The sequence below is a fragment of the Salvia splendens genome, chromosome 9 (assembly GCF_004379255.2).
Source record: "Salvia splendens isolate huo1 chromosome 9, SspV2, whole genome shotgun sequence".
Lineage (NCBI taxonomy): Eukaryota > Viridiplantae > Streptophyta > Magnoliopsida > Lamiales > Lamiaceae > Salvia > Salvia splendens.
Window position 1 is genome coordinate 30,666,353 of NC_056040.1, and position 12,984 is coordinate 30,679,336.

The 12,984-nt window shown below is 38.8% G+C and overlaps 1 protein-coding gene across 1 annotated transcript; it reads right to left on the reverse strand.

The window, feature by feature from the left end:
* Positions 1-9,715: 9,715 nt before the first annotated feature.
* LOC121747301 (probable ADP-ribosylation factor GTPase-activating protein AGD9) lies at positions 9,716-12,121 on the reverse strand. The gene is made up of 4 exons (XM_042141315.1): positions 11,885-12,121; positions 11,635-11,753; positions 10,300-10,761; positions 9,716-10,210 (listed from the first exon to the last, which is right to left on the reverse strand). Exons 1-3 carry the CDS (start codon positions 11,951-11,953, stop codon positions 10,590-10,592), a joined length of 360 nt encoding a protein of 119 aa, XP_041997249.1. The 5' UTR covers positions 11,954-12,121; the 3' UTR covers positions 9,716-10,210; positions 10,300-10,589.
* Positions 12,122-12,984: the final 863 nt, after the last annotated feature.

Genomic DNA, 12,984 nt, shown 5'->3' on the forward strand with positions numbered 1-12,984 from the left:
TTTTTCTACTCTCCGTGCCCAAAAGAAATGTCCCAACTCAGTATAGCACTCAACACATGACTAGAAAGAGCAGGAGACAAAACAAGCTAAAGGAATAAACCAGCAGATAATGAGATACGAAGTTAAGTGAAGAAAAAATTTTCCAACTAAAACCATTTAGAAAAATAAAAGATCCAAAATAGTTCAGTTCCAAACTCTCTTAAAAGAGAATATGCTTCAACTTTTCGGAGGGGCAAAAGTTGTAGATTCGACAATCAAAGACACTGAAAAGAAGTACTCCCTCCGTCCCAACTAAGTTGAGTCATATTCCTTTTCAGGATGTCCCAACTAACTTGAGTCATTTCCTTTTTTGACAAATAACAAAACATCCTATCACTCTTACTTTATTCCATCACCTACTTTACTCTCTCTTTATCTTTCCTACTTTATTCCTCTCTACTATTTTTCAACACAATTTCTTAATCTCCGTGCCCAAAAGTTGTCACGCCCGCATTTTCTAAGGATAGAAAACACGGTTGATCGCGACTAGGGGAGGATTAAAGAAGCGGGGAAGAAAGGGGAAAACAACACAAACCGACCATAGCTCGAAACAAATGGGAATAGCTCGAAATAAAATCAGAGTTTTGAACAAAATAGACTTGAGTCTTTTAAGATGCACAACAGAAGCAAATGAACGCGGTTTCATGTATGAAGACATGAACCTCCGAGAGTCAAAATCTGACTGAATTAAATGTCTCGTCTCAATAGCACTTCCTCCACCACTTCGCTGCTCAACCTGCACATTTAGAAATATATGCAGGGCTGAGTACAAAAAGTACTCAGTGAACACATTGCCGAGAATACAAATATACTTTTGAAAATATTGTCAAGCCATCATCACAGTAACACCCAGGGGTTTTATTTAAAAGACCTGAGCTTACTAAAAATCTTTATTCGACTGCGCAGTCTAAGTTCTTTGCATTCTTTGCCATATCTGATCACATTGTGCCGTGGAGATGGTGTTCTCCCACGGTCACCTTGCATTCATGTGCCGGGAAGGTGGCCACCTTCCTCGGTCACCTGCTCTGACCAACATGTCAGAGGGAGCTTGTGTACACTAGTCCGAGCGGGGACACCACCCTCACTGGGACCCGAATTCGTCTTATATCATCATTCATAATTCACTTGGCCGTAGCCAACAGATAGGCATCATACACAAAACATTTATGGCAAGACAACATCACTTGAAACAGCAACGAACATAGGTTCGAGTTTTCATAACACATCACCTCAAAATAATTTGCATTTTTATCCACATTAGTATGTAGGATAAGAAAGTTCACCTTGATCGTTTAGTTCCCTTAACTTGAATCTTTCGTTCCGACTTTACTTGCGAACGAAACCTTTTTGAAAACTTCATGATATAATAATACACTAATTAGAATCAAAGACAAATCTACTTAAATTAGAATGCATGCCTCATAATAATTCTCATTTTCTTACTTCACTTATCTTTAAGAAATTTCTTAAACTCATATATTATTTGATGCGTCTTCATTCACTATTCGGGCTTCGATTAAATTGGATCTATGTATCTTTTTACTTTGAAAATTTTACTCTTAACCAAAACTCTAAAATAAATTGAAAGATCAATTATTTTCGCTAGTTATATTAATGGAAGAAATCATAAAAAAATTAATTAAAGATTTAATTAATGAAATCTTATTTTAAAACTTAGGCTAAAAGTTAATATAAATTTTTGCTTTCAAAAGATATCATTCTCTATTTCTTTTAGCCCAAAAATAGTTAAATTTCGAAATAGGCTTAATATTTCCTATGCATTGCAGCCCCAAAATAATTTGAGGTAGTTGGGCTCTCATTTGTAGTTGGGCTCAATTAATTGTATAACCCATTTAATAAATTCATGAGCCCAAATTTAGAAAACTCACATTCAAAATACCCTACTATTGTCTTCCTCTATCATTTCATCAATTACGCAGCAGCCTCTCCTCTCTCACTTGGACTCCGCCGCCACCAGCCTCTCCGCCGCCGCTCGCCAGCGCCAGCCTCAGCACCACCGCCCGCCGCCGTCTCCTCTCTCTTCTCCCCCCTTTCTCTCTTTCACTCTTCTCTCCCTCTCACCGCCGGCATGCAGAGGCAGCGGCTTCGCCGCCCTCCTCCGGCAGTCCGGCCGTCTCCGGACAACAGAACGGTGCTCCCTTCCTCCTCGTCTCTCTCTCTCTTCGCCGTACTGTCGCCACCACCGCTGCGGATCCGCCTCAGCTGCCGTCGCCGAGAGCTTCCCCAGCCGCCGTCCACTTCCTCCAGTTGATAAGAAATTCATCCTAGTTTCTCTAAATTCTTACTTTGTTAATTTATACATATATAAGGATCTTGGTGTTTGAAACATGTAGATGGGTGAAAGTTACGATTTTGGTGGTCGATTTGGGGTTATGGAACTGTTTTTATCGACGACGGAGTGCCGAAGCTTGCTGCCGGAAGTCCGGCAGATTCATCTTCTAAGATAAGTATTACTAGCTGTCCTTTGTTAGTTCTATTGTTCAACAGTTTGGGGAAAAACTTGGTTTTAGCTTGCTACTTGTAAGTTTTGGTGAAATTTGGAGCATTTGTTGTGTTATTGAGAGTCTTAGATGTAATATGTGGTATGGTGGTGCCTAGCATGTGTGTTTCCATTTTCATTCCTACTGTAAATGGATGTATATGCATAAAGAAAATGAAAGGAGGCTTGTGGTTACCTTTTTGATGTGGGGACGAAGAAGTGTTGTTGGATTGGGGAACTTGATCCTACAATTATCTGCAACTCTCCTTCCTCTATTCTATGTGGAAACTTTGGAAAGCTTGATTGTGATGTGGGTGGTGAAAGTGATTGTGAAAAAGAGCTGCCGAATTTGCTTCCTCCTCTTGCTTCAGCTTTGTTGGGAGATTGATGTGGAGTAAAATGTTTGTGTGGGGGGTTTTGTGAAGGGAAAAATTATGACATCCGATGGTGATGTCTTATGGTGAAAGAAAGTGATTTGCATAAATGTATCTATACATAAAAGATTGCAAGTGGCGTATGTTGCAAATATTTTGTCAATTTCTACTGCAAATCCATTAATGCACATTAAATGTTGTATATGATAAGGTTCACATTTAATATTGTATATGATAAGGTTCATTAATGCACATTTAATGTATCCGATAAGGTTGATCCTCTAGGATCCGCCCTCTCCCTTTTAATTTTATTTTATTTGCTTATTAATTTAATTATTTGAGTACTTGTTTACTTATTCATTTAATTTGGTGTAGGAAAACAAATAACATTCATAGTCTTCCCTGATGATGTACCGGACTTTCTTGGAGTACGAGCACGACCGTTGAACGGGCTGCGTGAACTTTTCCCTAATTGTAATAGATAGGGATTTTATAAATTTGTATAATAGTGCCAGACATTATAAATTTTTATTTGGTGTTATATATATATTTTTTTTCTCTCTCTCTTTTTTTAGTTGTATTTGAAATATTCGTTTGAGAACGAAGCAACGATTATTTATAATTTATCTTTTGGCTAATAATAATAATAAGGTACGAAAGTTCGGGTTGTTACATTCTACCCCTCTTAAAAGAAATTTCGTCCCGAAATTTAGAAAGTATCTAGGCAAAAACTCGAGATATTTTTCCTCCGTTTTCTCTTCTAGCTCCCATGTTGCTTCTTCTTGTCCGTGGTTTTTCCACAAAACCTTCACTGTAGTAATCGACTTATTCCGAAGCTGCTGCGCCTTTCGATCTAGTATTTTTACCGGCTTTTCTTCGTAACTCAGGTCAGGTTCTAGAGCGATTCCTTCGTGACGAATCACATGTTTTTGGTCGAACACGTACCTTCGAAGTTGGGAGACGTGGAATTCATTGTGTACGTTTCCAAAGTTGGGTGGTAATGCCAAGCGATATGCTACTGGGCCCACTTCCTCTAGAAATTCATAGGGTCTCCCGCGAGGAAATATAGAGTTGATCTAACCGTTTTAACTTCGATAGGAACTGAATTTGGGATTCCAAGAGAAATATTCGAATCGTTCTTGTTTGTGTAGGCTCCAGGGTAGCCATGAAAATAAAACGATTATAATTATTTCAGTTACGTGAGTGTTTGGTTCACCACAAACTCTCACCAGTAGCTTGCAACAAAATTTTCATGAAGTGCAAAGACTAGGCTCAATTGGGCTCATTATGCTCACTCCCAGAAGAGAAAAGATACAACTTCAAAGGGCTTGAGCTATACCCATAGAACTTGAGAATTTCATTGTGGGCAGAGCTTGCCAGATGGAATAAATTTCGAAAGTGATGGTATGATGAATAGAATGTAGATGTCAATAATAGGTTGCCAATAATATTCAAAATGAACAATCAAGTAGAAAAGTTTCAAGTATCCCCAGGTGGTAACAGGAAAACCTGAGATGGTTGGTTACAAATGGATTTGAAAAGAATAAGAAAGACAAACAATTGCAATTTGCTCAACAACACTGTGATAGAAGATCATATCAACGAAATTTTTAGAGTTTATAAGCAGTTCAGGGAAACTGACTAATAAAGAGGGCAACAAGAGGAAACTAGCCAATAGAGAAGTATTGTGCCAGCTTTAACATGAAGCTTGCAGAAAAGCTCAAATCAAGAGACAACAGTCATATTTGAATTCAGAAGATGAGAGTACTCATGTAAAACAAAGAGCTTGTCAATAAGTATGTCTGAAAACTCAAAGGGTCAAATTAAAAGGTTTAAGGTCTCACCAGATGACTGCTCTAATATAGTAAAACTGAAATTGATTGGGATCAAGTGGATTTGAGAAAGAAGAATAACAAGGACTACCCTTTTGGGTCAACAACATCGTGATACAATATCACGTTAATGAATTCACAAAGTTTATAACCAGATCACGGAAATTAGCTAGTAGAGAAGACAATCAGAGCAAACTAGTTTGGGAAGAGAGCAAATTACTCTAAACTTGGAGTTGCTAAAGAGTTCAAAGCATGATGGAATAATTATAGTGGGATTAAAAAGAGGTGACTATTCCTTATAAATTAATGAGGGTCAACAAGCACATTTGAAGACACTGAAGATCTACTAATGATCTTTGAAGAATATATTATCATTGAAGAGACAATAGTTTAGGGAAACATGGTCATTCTGAAGGCTATAAATAAAGCAGCTCTGAGTATAGGAGTTTGGTGGCAAGAATTCAGAGAGTCAAAGTATTGCTTTTATACAGATTGAGTAAAGAAGGACCTTAGTCACTGGAGGTTATCAGAAAACATGAGGGAGCAAGCTCAAAACTGAAAGTGATTCACAACCTTGACATAGAAGAGGGAAAATAATGACACATTACCTTGCAAAAGAAGTCATTTAAGATCTTAATTCAACAAAAGTATTTTGATCAGGGGGATTTGAGAAAATGGAATTCATGGGAATCCAAGTAAGCGTTGCTGATGAATCTTCTTGGTTAACTACAATGGTGGTACTCCCTTGTTTAATTCTTTATAGAGAATGGTAAATGAGTTATGGGAAACTTTGGTCACAAGCTACTTGCACCTTACGATCACGTCAGATGACCATATGTGGCGATTACGACTCTCTGGTACTCTTGGTTCGTCATAACGCTCATCCTCGTAACACGTCGTTTCTGTTTACTTATATTGTAAAGCTAGGTTCTTTGTTTACATTGTAATCATATTCTCTTGCTATGTATGTGTACATCGCTTAGTTGGATCAAAGGTATGATTCTTTGGAGTGATTGGATTGTCCAGAAAGACAATGGTTAACCCAGACTATTCATGTCATTGGGACGTAGAAACATCGTTTTGTTCTATGTTGGATTACTATTCTCGTGACGAAGTTTCTTTCTTATCGCGCCCTTTTCTTTTCGTCGCTCGGGAAAGCGAGAAATGTTCATACTGTACTTCTAAGTTCGAGTTCATATTGTGTTCTAGAAGGAACGCATAACTAAGTATTCTAAGTTCTTGGAAATTTCGATTTCCCCATACTAGCAATATGATTCAATGACCAACTCAAAAAGAGATGTCATTTCACCAATTGGTGCCAGACTCGTATACTTTATACTTTCATATTTCAGTACCTTTTTCCATTTAGGAAAGATACTTCTTTTATTCATACATTCACAGTCTTTAGCCAAGAAAAGACATACTAACTCTTTCTTTAAGCACGCTACCAAATCAAGAAACATCAACTCTTTCTTTAGACTTAGTATTTTCATCTGTTCACTCAAAATAACTGCATGAGTTATTTCTCTATTTCAAACTTTTAAACATCTTGACTTCTTTTGAAAAAGAACAAGTTACCTTTTTCCTTGTTGAGTGCGATTGGTGGGAGTGCTAAGAGCATTTTCATTGATTAGACAGTCTAGTGGAACAAGGCTAGACCAAGAATATCAAAGAAGACTCTCGGGTTCAGAGCGAGAAAGAAAGCTCTGATACCACTCTGTCACGCCCGCATTTTCTAAGGATAGAAAACACGGTTGATCGCGACTAGGGGAGGATTAAAGAAGCGGGGAAGAAAGGGGAAAACAACACAAACCGACCATAGCTCGAAACAAATGGGAATAGCTCGAAATAAAATCAGAGTTTTGAACAAAATAGACTTGAGTCTTTTAAGATGCACAACAGAAGCAAATGAACGCGGTTTCATGTATGAAGACATGAACCTCCGAGAGTCAAAATCTGACTGAATTAAATGTCTCGTCTCAATAGCACTTCCTCCACCACTTCGCTGCTCAACCTGCACATTTAGAAATATATGCAGGGCTGAGTACAAAAAGTACTCAGTGAACACATTGCCGAGAATACAAATATACTTTTGAAAATATTGTCAAGCCATCATCACAGTAACACCCAGGGGTTTTATTTAAAAGACCTGAGCTTACTAAAAATCTTTATTCGACTGCGCAGTCTAAGTTCTTTGCATTCTTTGCCATATCTGATCACATTGTGCCGTGGAGATGGTGTTCTCCCACGGTCACCTTGCATTCATGTGCCGGGAAGGTGGCCACCTTCCTCGGTCACCTGCTCTGCCCAACATGACAGAGGTAGCTTGTGCCGGGAAGGTGGCCACCTTCCTCGGTCACCTGCTCTGACCAACATGTCAGAGGGAGCTTGTGTACACTAGTCCGAGCGGGGACACCACCCTCACTGGGACCCGAATTCGTCTTATATCATCATTCATAATTCACTTGGCCGTAGCCAACAGATAGGCATCATACACAAAACATTTATGGCAAGACAACATCACTTGAAACAGCAACGAACATAGGTTCGAGTTTTCATAACACATCACCTCAAAATAATTTGCATTTTTATCCACATTAGTATGTAGGATAAGAAAGTTCACCTTGATCGTTTAGTTCCCTTAACTTGAATCTTTCGTTCCGACTTTACTTGCGAACGAAACCTTTTTGAAAACTTCATGATATAATAATACACTAATTAGAATCAAAGACAAATCTACTTAAATTAGAATGCATGCCTCATAATAATTCTCATTTTCTTACTTCACTTATCTTTAAGAAATTTCTTAAACTCATATATTATTTGATGCGTCTTCATTCACTATTCGGGCTTCGATTAAATTGGATCTATGTATCTTTTTACTTTGAAAATTTTACTCTTAACCAAAACTCTAAAATAAATTGAAAGATCAATTATTTTCGCTAGTTATATTAATGGAAGAAATCATAAAAAAATTAATTAAAGATTTAATTAATGAAATCTTATTTTAAAACTTAGGCTAAAAGTTAATATAAATTTTTGCTTTCAAAAGATATCATTCTCTATTTCTTTTAGCCCAAAAATAGTTAAATTTCGAAATAGGCTTAATATTTCCTATGCATTGCAGCCCCAAAATAATTTGAGGTAGTTGGGCTCTCATTTGTAGTTGGGCTCAATTAATTGTATAACCCATTTAATAAATTCATGAGCCCAAATTTAGAAAACTCACATTCAAAATACCCTACTATTGTCTTCCTCTATCATTTCATCAATTACGCAGCAGCCTCTCCTCTCTCACTTGGACTCCGCCGCCACCAGCCTCTCCGCCGCCGCTCGCCAGCGCCAGCCTCAGCACCACCGCCCGCCGCCGTCTCCTCTCTCTTCTCCCCCCTTTCTCTCTTTCACTCTTCTCTCCCTCTCACCGCCGGCATGCAGAGGCAGCGGCTTCGCCGCCCTCCTCCGGCAGTCCGGCCGTCTCCGGACAACAGAACGGTGCTCCCTTCCTCCTCGTCTCTCTCTCTCTTCGCCGTACTGTCGCCACCACCGCTGCGGATCCGCCTCAGCTGCCGTCGCCGAGAGCTTCCCCAGCCGCCGTCCACTTCCTCCAGTTGATAAGAAATTCATCCTAGTTTCTCTAAATTCTTACTTTGTTAATTTATACATATATAAGGATCTTGGTGTTTGAAACATGTAGATGGGTGAAAGTTACGATTTTGGTGGTCGATTTGGGGTTATGGAACTGTTTTTATCGACGACGGAGTGCCGAAGCTTGCTGCCGGAAGTCCGGCAGATTCATCTTCTAAGATAAGTATTACTAGCTGTCCTTTGTTAGTTCTATTGTTCAACAGTTTGGGGAAAAACTTGGTTTTAGCTTGCTACTTGTAAGTTTTGGTGAAATTTGGAGCATTTGTTGTGTTATTGAGAGTCTTAGATGTAATATGTGGTATGGTGGTGCCTAGCATGTGTGTTTCCATTTTCATTCCTACTGTAAATGGATGTATATGCATAAAGAAAATGAAAGGAGGCTTGTGGTTACCTTTTTGATGTGGGGACGAAGAAGTGTTGTTGGATTGGGGAACTTGATCCTACAATTATCTGCAACTCTCCTTCCTCTATTCTATGTGGAAACTTTGGAAAGCTTGATTGTGATGTGGGTGGTGAAAGTGATTGTGAAAAAGAGCTGCCGAATTTGCTTCCTCCTCTTGCTTCAGCTTTGTTGGGAGATTGATGTGGAGTAAAATGTTTGTGTGGGGGGTTTTGTGAAGGGAAAAATTATGACATCCGATGGTGATGTCTTATGGTGAAAGAAAGTGATTTGCATAAATGTATCTATACATAAAAGATTGCAAGTGGCGTATGTTGCAAATATTTTGTCAATTTCTACTGCAAATCCATTAATGCACATTAAATGTTGTATATGATAAGGTTCACATTTAATATTGTATATGATAAGGTTCATTAATGCACATTTAATGTATCCGATAAGGTTGATCCTCTAGGATCCGCCCTCTCCCTTTTAATTTTATTTTATTTGCTTATTAATTTAATTATTTGAGTACTTGTTTACTTATTCATTTAATTTGGTGTAGGAAAACAAATAACATTCATAGTCTTCCCTGATGATGTACCGGACTTTCTTGGAGTACGAGCACGACCGTTGAACGGGCTGCGTGAACTTTTCCCTAATTGTAATAGATAGGGATTTTATAAATTTGTATAATAGTGCCAGACATTATAAATTTTTATTTGGTGTTATATATATATATTTTTTCTCTCTCTCTTTTTTTAGTTGTATTTGAAATATTCGTTTGAGAACGAAGCAACGATTATTTATAATTTATCTTTTGGCTAATAATAATAATAAGGTACGAAAGTTCGGGTTGTTACAAAAGTTTTGACTCAACTTAGTTAGGACGGAGGGAGTACAAAATATTGTAACAGTTTACAGTTCTAAACTTCCAAACCACCAGTGAGAAGTAAAATATGCTTTAGACCGCAAAGGAATTTGACAACAACTGAAAGAGAATAAACTATGTGAATGAATCTACTAAGCCCTTTGTCCAGATAAGGAGATTGGCGATGTCCATTATACCAAAAGTGATAGTAGGGAAACGATTAACCAGTTGCCCCAGTGTCCACAAAAAATTAGCAAGTTTATATTCTACTTTTAAGTTGGTGAATTAGATTTCTCTTACTTGGACTTTTAATGAATTTGAACTACTTTTCTTAGGGAAGCCGTTGTCCATGCCGTATTCAGCAAAGAAATTGGATGACTTTGGGGCTGATACATGGTTAATAATACGAGTGTCTCCAGAACTCAGCTCAGTAGGTTGGCTATTTTCAGTATACTCAAATCGAGATGTAAATGATGCACCAACTGCAGGAGTGCTGCTGGTTGAAGATTTGGCAGAAGAAACTTGTACAGGAGGTTCTTCAGGCTTCTGACTGTAAAGGCTTTCACTAGGCTGCATTATGAAAACAATAGAATTGCCTAAATATAAAAGCACCTCAATGATACATTGCAAGAAGTTTAGTAAAGAAGGCTCATATAAACCTTGCTAGTGAGTTTCTTCGCCCCTAGTCCACCAGTCTTCCCAGTTTTCTTTGCACCAAGAGTCTTCTTGACATAAATTGTTGCAACTGCTTGAGAGGCCCTGGGTGAAGAAGAAGAAGACTCCGGTGTTCCATTTTTTAGAGATTGGCTTTCTTTGAATGTGTCATTTGAAGAATTCCATTGGACTCTTCAGCGACTTTTACATCAGAAAATCCATTAGAAGGTTGGGATGACTGGGAAGCAACAGGCGAGGAAGGTAAGCCTGACTCTTCTGCATTGTTTTTTGCAACTTATTTAGCAAGTAATTGCTTGTATAACTCAGCAGCTCTTGAGGTATATTTGGCCTCAATCTTGCCTCCATCACTCCATCCATGCTGCTTGAAAAAAACTTGAGCACGATTATTTCCGCCAAATAACATCATCTTCAACTGCTCAGGTGTCCAAGAATCCATATTTGTTGACCTGCAATCGAGTATTTGCATGAAACTACAAAATCTAAAGAAAACAAGATAAAACAGAGATCAGTTGCCTCAACTAAATATCCATGACCCTAGCCAATAAATGATGCTGTTCTTTTCAATTTTGCTAGACCATTCCTCCCTCAGAAACAAATGTGATAGAAGTACCCATGGAACAGGAACACATACACGCCTGCAAGATGGGTCTGAAAGTACTTGGCCATTCCACAGAAAATTCTAATTTAGCTACTTGATGTATCTTTTAGACTGGAATCCATTAAGTCAAGCAAAATCAGAATGGAAGAAAGATATTCAAAGACATTCAGTTCATCCTCAATCAGAATTGCTGTTTCATTTCCACTTTCCCATTAACTTAATCTGTTGGTCATATTCTGAAAATTGAATATATTTACGTGATTTTGAATTGAGCATTGCTATACTGCATGGAAAAAACAACAATAAATATACAACCTCAGTTTCATCAATAAGTAAATATATACCTAATTATTAGTATTATGATACTATCCAATCTATTGTATCTCTTCCAATTAGCTTTCCCATCCCAAAGAAGAGTATAGAAATAGTTGATGCAATCTCAGGGAGGGACTCTTAACAATGAAAAAAGAATCAAATTCAAATTAATGATTTATAAATTGATAGCATTGATTTGACGCAAACAAAAACTTAGGAAATACTAATAGTTTTTCATATTAAAAGGCTATCAATGAATTTACGGTGTGATGAAATAAAACAGACGGTCAATTGCAAATTACTTTAAGATACTTCAAAATCAAAATATGATTCAATCAGCAATCTAAAAGCAAGCCTCAGCGCGAGAAACAGAAACAAGATAAATTCAGCCGGAGATAGGAATTACCTTACGAAGCTGATGTGCACGCCAAGGCTTCGATGAACCCCCGAACAATCAATGCACAGGAAGATCCCATACGTAACCGACGCCCAAGTCGGATTCTTCGCGTTGCAATCGAAACACATCTGAAATTCGAATTTAGATATCCAAATTATAGCTCAAATGACAAATAACAATCTCTGTAAAAAATAAAAAAGAGGAGATTAGATCTGAATCAGATCTCAAACCAAAAATTGCATAGGAAACAAAAATGAACCTTATTATCGGACTTGGCTCTGAGCTTGCGGAAAATGGCGTTTCTGTTGGTGAAGGTGTCGGTAGCCATGGCGCTATAGCTTAACGGGATCCGGTATCAACAAAGATGTATACGCGAATATAGCAAATACTGTTATTTGTATTTTTTTATTTGAATTTTTATTTTTGAGAGAGAAAGGCGTTTCTCTATCTCTCTCTGGTTTCTGTATCTCCCATCCCTCACCCTTTTCAATGCGAAAATGAGAACACGGAGAAATGCAATCTGATTCGGGCGTCCGCAGTGGTGCGGATGTCCCGTCGAACATCTCCGCGCACTTCTCAAAAACACCTTCTGCCACGTCATAAGGACTTCCCACTGCACTGCCACGTCATAGGACATCCCACTACACAGTGACGGGCATCCCAAAGATATTCCGACGGAATTCCCAAAATAATAAAAATTCACAAATTCACCAAATTAAACAATTTACGGAATTAAACAATTTACGGAATTACAATTTCGACACAAATACGGAGAAATTGCAACCACTTTATTTAAAAAAAGCATACATAGTACAAAAAACATACATACTTATTATAAAAAATTACATAGTTAAAAAAACCGTCGTCTAACTCCTCGCATTCCCCGCCGCCAGTACCGTCGTCGTCCCCGCCGGTAGTCCCCTCGTCGCCACTCTCCGCCATGTCTCCCAACCCCAAATCACGCCGCATACTGTTGATGATATCCTTCAGCGACGTGTAATGGCGATCGATCGATGTCTACCATTCAACCATTGCACGTAACAGGGTTTCATGTTGCGCAACGCGGGCGAGTGAGGGGAGCTCGGGATCGTTTTGGGTAGGAGCTGCCGATTGGGCCTCGGCGGATCAGCTGGCGCTTCCACTCGCCATTCGCGCCGCGGACTTTTGCCCCACCGGGCGACGGCGGCGGGCCGACGATGAAGATGTCGGGAACTCTGCCTCGGCGGGGGGAATTCATGGGAACCAGCACTGCTACTGTACTTCCCGGAGGCGCTGATCTTCGTCCGCTTCGGCCATCCAGATTCAACACCCGCAGTAAACTTGGCCGAAGTCTGCACCACAAGATACACGTCCCAATAT